Genomic DNA, 7,635 nt, shown 5'->3' on the forward strand with positions numbered 1-7,635 from the left:
TGTCTAGGTCATAGTAATAGGTGCTAGAGGCCCAGACAGTGGCCACAACTTTTCTTGGTTACTGTTTGCACGGTGACCACTCCCAGCTCAGTGTCAATTGCCTGCAGCCCTTAATGTCTCTGAAGCCAGGGGTTTACTGCAAACCATCATCTGAAAATACACTCTCCTTCCGAAACTCAATGACTCATCCCTCCCTGTTATCAGTCTTATCCAGGCCGATCTTTCCTTCAACATGCATGAAATGTTTCTCCTAATCCAACCCTCCTGCCTGCACCCTCCTCCAGCCCCACACAGCCCAAGCCAGGCCCTCCGCAGGTTTCTGTGGTCACCTCCTGGCTGGTCTCCCTCCATTCAGCCTCTCCAAACCTCTGTCTACCTACCCGACGTGGCCAAGGTCACTCAGCACCCACCGACGCACACCTCCAGCAGTTGGAATTTCCTGATCTAAAACACTCCATGGGATAATAGAGGTGAGTCCCAAGATGGAGCAGCCCTAATGGCAGGGAGAGAGGAGACACGACACTACTCACTGGGAATAGTGGGAAACACACAGCGAGCAAGTAGGGTGTGCACTCATCCTGGAAAGCACACAGACGAGAACAGACCCTGCCATTAATGTCTGTGCAACCACCTTCAAGATACAACTGAGAAGCCAGCGAGAGAAACCCAATCCTGAATTACATTTTACTCATTGTTTTCAAGACAACAGAAAATAAAAACATCTCATCATTGTTGTTGGGGGGAAAAAATGGTAAGGCACTGGACTGCTTCTCCCCATCCATGCCCTGAACCACAGCCACTCATGTGTCACATGATAGACAAAGTCTTTCCAGTGCTGAATCTAGCAATTAAATAGTCATCGGTCTAAAGATGTTACCACAAAGTGTAAATACACCCTAGAAAGGATCTGTCTCATTCGTATCTTTACTGCCTTTCTGAACACCAGACATCTGCAGAACATTCAACAACATCACGTTTACAGACACGACTTGTTGTTTGAAAAACCTCAGTTCATATATAGGATACTATGCAGCTTTAAAAAAGAATGTGCATGCTCTCTGTTGCCTGCATGCTGGTATGATGCTCACTCTGAGATAGTTATCACCAAGTTAACATAAAAGGCAAGGTGCAGAACAGTGTGTTTAGTGCTGCCTTTCAATAAAACTGGGGGAGGGAGATTTGTAGTAAACATATAAAAAACACGATGGACCCATAAGAAACTGTCAGGGGTGGTCTGAGCAGGGAAGCAGGTCCGGGTAATGTCCCAGACTAACCACCAACAAGAATGAAAGAGCAATCTCTCACCCTACACTGGATATGCTTTTAAAAAGTATGTGAAGCTATTACCTATTTAAAATTTATTTTTAAAAAGACAAATGACTACTTATATGATCTTCCTCTAAAAATTCATAACTCCAGTCTAATCATTAAAAAAAAACCAGACAAATCCCAGTGGAGGGACTATCTACAAAATACCTCCTCAAAAATGTCAAGGTCATTAAAAGATAGAAAAACTGTCACAACCAAGAAGAGCCTATGGAAACATGACAACTCAATGTAATACAGTGTCCTGCAAGGGCTCCTAGGACTGAAAAAGAACATCAGACTTAAACTAAGAAAATCTAAGTATGGCTTTAGTTAATAACAACTTATTGATGTGGTTCATGAATTGTAACAAATACGCCATATGAATGCAAGATGCAAACCACAGGCAAAGCTGGAATTGGGGCACATGAGAACTCCCAAACTAAAGTCTCAGTTTTCCCGTAAGTCTAAAACTGTTTTACATATTTAAAAAGTTGAGGGTTTTGTGGTTTGTTTTAAAGATCATTGAAATCATGGTGGGAGTGGGGAGGGGGGTAGGAATCAACCCAGTACCAATCATTCTGTCCATATCAGGGACCCAAAGGTAAGTGTTGTTTTTGCTGCTGTTTTGAGAGAGCCGGGCAATTCACCTTATAGCAGGTGAGGCAGAGCCCCTCCAACTTCCAGCCTCCTCTAAAAGAATATGCAATGAGAGGGAGGGAAGGAGGGGCCCACTCTGCTCCACCCAAGGGAGGCAGACCAGGCTTCACAGAAGACAGAACATTTGGGCTGGAGTCATGTGATAAGGAGAGGACGCCCTGGCATGAAAGACCCAAGAACTTGTTCTGTCACTTATTGGCTACATGACCTTGAACAAGTCACTTTTCCTGGCCTTAGCATCCCCCTGCAAACAATTCAGGGGTGATAAAAACAAGCTGTATCATAGGTGCCAGTTCAAAAAAATCTTGACAGACTCAAATGAGTTCTCTCGCATGCAACTGTTTCTTCCTAACAAGCTACATGCATAGTCTCTGACCTCAAAGCTAGTTGTAGAAGGTGGCAAGGAAGTGAGGATGGGCCACTCTGCCTCCAACACACACACACACACACACACACACACACACACACACAGAGTACCAAAACTTGTGTCCATCCATTCATTCAACAAGTATTAGTCAGGCACTGTTCTAACCACAGATGAATACAAGGACAAATAAAACCAACAAAACTCCCTGCTTTCATGGACCTTATGTCCTGATTGGGGGTTGAATGCTCAGAGGAGAAGATGAACAATAAACCAGATAAGCAAGTACACTAGATGGTTGTAAGTGCTAAGGATAAAAATCAAGGAAGATAGGAAGAACGTGAGGCAGGAGGTTGCAGTTTGCCTGAGTAGGACGCGCTGAGAAAAGGCTGCGGAGGCCTGCTGTGCAGAGATCGGCAGGGCGAACATTCCAGGCAGAGGGAAGGCCTGTGATCCAGCCCTTAGAACAGTGATGGGACTGAAGTGGGGGAGGGGGAGCAGTGAGAGGCATTAGGTGGGGCGGGGGAGGGGGCGGTCAGGGGGTGTTCATGCAGAGCCTGGCAGGACCCTGGCAGGACTTCTGGAAGCCAGTGGAGGACTTTAGGTAGAGTAACACAATCTAAGTTGAGTTTTGACAGGATCATTCTGAGTAAGAGTTGAGTTTAACTCTACAAGAGACAAGCAACTGTTTCTGAAAAACTGGTGGGGGCGGGAACTAGCATCGACCACAGAGAAGGTGTCCCGGCCTTCCCTGGAAGCAAACTTTTCACCATGTGGCCCAGGAATCAAACCCAGCAATCAATAGAAGCAGCAGCCTCACAAACAAATGGGTGCCTATAAAGTGTTCCTTTACATTCATAAAGGCCATTAATCTCATTTCAGCTTGAAAGAAGAAACACACCACAGCCCTCAGTCCCAGTGTATTGAAAATACCTGCGATGCGACCCCACCGCCATTAACCCGGCTGCTCACTGCCACGTGAATGGGGTATTATCATCTAAGCACTAGGTAATCACCCCACATTACATTAAAACTTCAGAATATTTCCGTGAGCTGGCTGGAGAAGAAAAAGTAGTTACCAGGGTAGGCAGGCACAAAGGGCCTTTTGCCAACTACTTAGATATATTCATTCTCCGTTGCCTCAGTAGCTAAATAAGCATGGAGAACAAGCAGGAGAGGAATACTAATTAGAGCTAATTAGACCCTGCCCTCTTTTGCCTCAATCTCCTTTATTAAAAGTCCCCCTAATTCAAGGATGATGGCGCTAAAGTGTAAATACCTAGGGTAAACAGCAGCCGACCCACCAAGCCCCCTGGTTTGCATTTCTAAACCTTTGCCTGGTTACCTGAGAGCTGCAAACCCAAGGCCAAATTCCAACAGCCCCATCACAGACCACGGCAATCGTGGTGGTGGGGAAGTGCTGCCAACAGGAGTCCAGTAAATAGGATAAAGGGCTCGCCTAGGATTTAGAGCATTCTAATGTGCAGGGCATTCACTAAAAGAACATTTGATTTTTTTTTTCCTTTTAATAAACTATGATGGCAAACATGACTCCAGTTCTGCAGCCCAGTCAATGCCATACCCCTCCCTCCTTAGTAGAGAGCAAGGGCCTCCCCGAAGAGAAACCCTTCCTCAGGTCCTGTCTGCAGGTCTTTGCTAATAAGGAGAGCAGAGAACTCTGGGACGGGGGATTGTCAGCCTGCTGGGGACTTGTTTGAAGTGAGCCCCCTTAAATTAAAAGTCTGTTTCCTGCTGGATTAAACACACAGACGAAAGTGGTGCAAAGCAATAGACTGGTAACTTAACCACTGATCCAGGGACACCCAGGCAGGCAGGACCCTGCAGATCACTTTTTTCTCTTAGTGGGTAATGAAGGTTTTTCTGTCAAATTCTGTCCTAGTAGCAAAACACAAATTGGATAAAGTACCTGTAGTGCTTCAAGAAAAAGAGAAGACAAGGGAAGGAAGAGAAAAGAAAAGCTGTTTCAGACTTGCAGTGTGAAAGCTTTCAGTTGGCTCAGCAACACTGGCAAACTAGGAGAAGTCACACAGATATGTATCAGTCCCTGGTAACCTTGAGAAGCTCCAGGGCATTAAGAGGGAGGTGGCCAGGTCTGGAAGCCAGTGATGGGCTTGCTCTCTCACTGCTCTGCTGATCCATGGAGGGATGGCTGAGCTCTAAGGCAACTGCAGAAGAAGAGACAGCACTGGAAATAAACCTCTGTGGGCTCAAAGCTTTTTTCCCTACCTAAATTGTGTCATGCAGGACAAAGGGCCCTAAACCAAAAAGTTATGAGGCCTATGGACAAGGAGAGTGGGCAAATCACTTCACTATCCTGGGCCAACCCCCAAAATGGAGATCATTAAGAAGAAATATATGAACTTTGAAAAGCAGAAATCACAATGCAAATGGAAAATAATGGATTGAAAGAATTATTCGCCACTGGAAGTATTTAAGTTTTTATCAGAACCAGGATGTCAACCTGTAAGGAAACTAAAAAAACATCTCCTTCAGCAGTTCCTAAACTTTTGTATTGCACAGATTATGATTTAAAAAGAAAACAAAAAGAGAAGGTAAAATTTATATAGGATTGCCGATTTTTTGGTTTGCTCAAAACGAAAAACCACCCTGTTATCACTGCTGAAGCTGCTGCTGCTAAGTCACTTCAGTCGTGTCCGACTCTGTGTGACCCCATAGACGGCAGCCCACCAGGCTCCCCCATCCCTGGGATTCTCCAGGCGAGAACACTGGAGTGGGTTGCCATTTCCTTCTCCAATGCATGAAAGTGAAAAGTGAAAGTGAAGACGCTCAGTCCTATCCCGTCCCTCAGCGACCCCATGGACTGCAGCCTTCCAGGCCCTTCCATCCATGGGATTTATCACTACAAATTATTTAAAAAAAAGTTTTCCTAAAAATAAAAAAGAATTTCGAATTAAAGGACAGTCCTTGTGAAGCAGGGGGCTGTTGGCAATAATATATTCCTGTGTATGACACAGGCTATATCCCTCTCTTTGCCCTTCCCTGGGGACCCATGAGCAATGGGCACTGGGTGCCAGATGGGTGTCTGGAAACCAGTGATCCACTCCAAGCTCTGGACTGATGAAAGAAACCTGTTACACTAATAAGTCTGAAATATCGCCTAAAAAAGTTTTTGTCTGTCTAGACCTCTCCTCTCTCTCAGACAGCAACCTTCACTGCCTTCATGTATATGAAACTCTGCAGGGGACCGTCCTCCCCTCCCTCTTGGCCAGACACAAGGTTCGGAACAGCAATCAAGAATTTTAGGCTTGAAAGTGAGCGGAGAACCTCAACACAATTATCTCCTACCGGAAAAGAGAAAGTCTGGAGCTTCCTGCTTTTAGAGGGGACGGGGTGGGGGTAGCTCCTTCTGCCTGGCAACCCCAGCGGCAACACAGCATCCTTCCTCAGCAGTCTCCCAACTCTGAAAACTTAAAGCAGGTAACTGAGGGTCCTCACACAGACGCCAGCCCAGAGCAGGATCGCGCGAGTGCAACTGCACATCCCCTGCTCCAGAATCCTTCAGAATCAGGGGGAGTACGCTGCACGGGGTGTTTGTAAACTCCGACATAAAGCCAGGCAGAAGGAAGTAGATCGCGAGATCCTAGGTGGGGTTTGGTCCCCAGGTGGGGCTGTGGTTTCGGACGCGGGTCTCCCCTCGGGTATGCGGGAGCTTGGGGGAGGAAGGGGTGTTTACATCTTTAAAGAAAGGCGGCTGGCCTAGGTGGGGTGAAACTATAGGATTCGCCAGGAGACCCTGGGCATCCACGCTTGCAAGAGTCTAGCCCTCGAAAGTAGCCGTGAACCCCACGCTTTGGCTCCGGGTCACGCGCCTCCAGTTACCCCGCGCTCCCCGCGATCGGGGCACCGGCTGCATCACCCGGCGCCTCCCAGCAGCCCGGCCGCCCCGGGCCGGCCACAAGGGCCGCTTTGTGCCGGGAGTTGCAGAGCCCGGATCCCGACGCGGGGCTGGCGGCGGCCCTCCCCGCGCACTGGGAGCGGGCGCTCGCGGGCTAGGTCAGCAGACGGGCAGGGCTGTTTACACAGGAAGGCTCCTCCTCGCCCGGGAGGGGACCAGGGGCCGACGACAGCCCAGCGGGGCTGCGGCGGGCCGCGCACGGGGTGGCGCACGCAGTCTGAAAGCCCCCTACCCGGTCGTTCCGGGCGGCTCGCCACCTGGGGGTGTCCCCGAGGACGCCTCCCACCTTCAAACAACTGCCCTGGCCCCTGCCCCTCCAAGACGCCGGCGGGCGGCTCGGGGGGCCACGAAGTTTCTTTCTGCACAGCGGACGGCGTAGCTTACCTGGGAGCCGGGGCACGAGCGCGCAAAGCCCGAGGAGGCAGGAGAACAGGAGCGCGGGGGCCCGCGGCATGGTGGGGCGCCCGGCTCAGCGGCTGCGCGGGCGGCGGACTCCGCGGGGGCGTGCGGCCGGGGAGCGGGGGCGGAGGGCCGGGGGCCTCGGCCGGACGGGAGGCGGGGGCGGCTGCTCTGGCCCGCGCCCCGCCGCCACCATCCCTCCCGCAGCGCTCGCCGCCGAGTCCCGGGGCCGCCGCTGCGCCGGCTCGCCGGCCGGGACGCCCGGGGTGTCGCCGCTCGGGACGGCCCCGGCGGGCGGTCTGGTCAGAGGCGGGACAGCAGGCTCCGCGCTGCGGCCGCGACTCTGGCTCCGGGACGCGTCCCGGGCGGAGGCTCCCCCGCGCGCCGGCAAACTCTTGCCAGTCGCCTCCACCCCTTCCCTTCCTTTCCTCGCTCCGGCCCGCCGGGCTCCACTTTCCTCCTCTCCTCACTCCTCCCCTTCTCTCCCCTTCCCGGCCCCCGCCCGGCTGCCACACGGTCCGCTGACGGCAAGGCGGGGCGGGCCGAGCTCCGCCCCTCGCGGGGACCGGCCCGAAACGGGAGGCCGGGGGCATCCAGGTGGAAGTCGCTTCCGGCGCACCTGGAGGCCGGAATGGGGGTCTAAATCCCGGGGTGGGGTCTGCCGGGCTTTCCTAGCAGCGTGGACCTGCGGGAAGGCGGCAGGGCACGCTCCATCCGAGAGCAGAGATTACTTGGGATTGCTGAATTTAAGGGGGCGGGGGGAATCGTGCAGCGGCAGTCTGGTCTACCTTCCCAAAGCAGCGCTCGCCCGAGAGACGAAGGCACCGTGCGTGTTAACGCGAGGAGAGTCGCTCCATGGGGAACGTGGGGCGTGGAAGCACACCTGAAACACACTGTCCTCTCTTTAAAGTTTTGCCCCTTACGCGGATTTGAGATTGGTCGATATGTCGCTATTATGCGTTTTTCTTAT

At 51.5% G+C, this 7,635-nt stretch overlaps 1 protein-coding gene across 2 annotated transcripts in view; it reads right to left on the bottom strand.

Moving 5' to 3' along the window:
* The window catches only part of ITGB5 (integrin subunit beta 5), a 115,600-nt gene extending 108,473 nt beyond the window's left edge, over positions 1-7,127 (bottom strand). The window contains 1 exon segment of one of the 2 annotated variants that reach the window (NM_174679.2): positions 6,651-6,755. In NM_174679.2, coding sequence (NP_777104.1) covers positions 6,651-6,720 — 70 coding nt within the window. In that variant the 5' untranslated portion in view covers positions 6,721-6,755. 2 annotated transcript variants of the gene reach the window in all.
* Positions 7,128-7,635: the final 508 nt, after the last annotated feature.

This window comes from Bos taurus, chromosome 1, assembly GCF_002263795.3.
Source record: "Bos taurus isolate L1 Dominette 01449 registration number 42190680 breed Hereford chromosome 1, ARS-UCD2.0, whole genome shotgun sequence".
NCBI classification, from domain to species: domain Eukaryota; kingdom Metazoa; phylum Chordata; class Mammalia; order Artiodactyla; family Bovidae; genus Bos; species Bos taurus.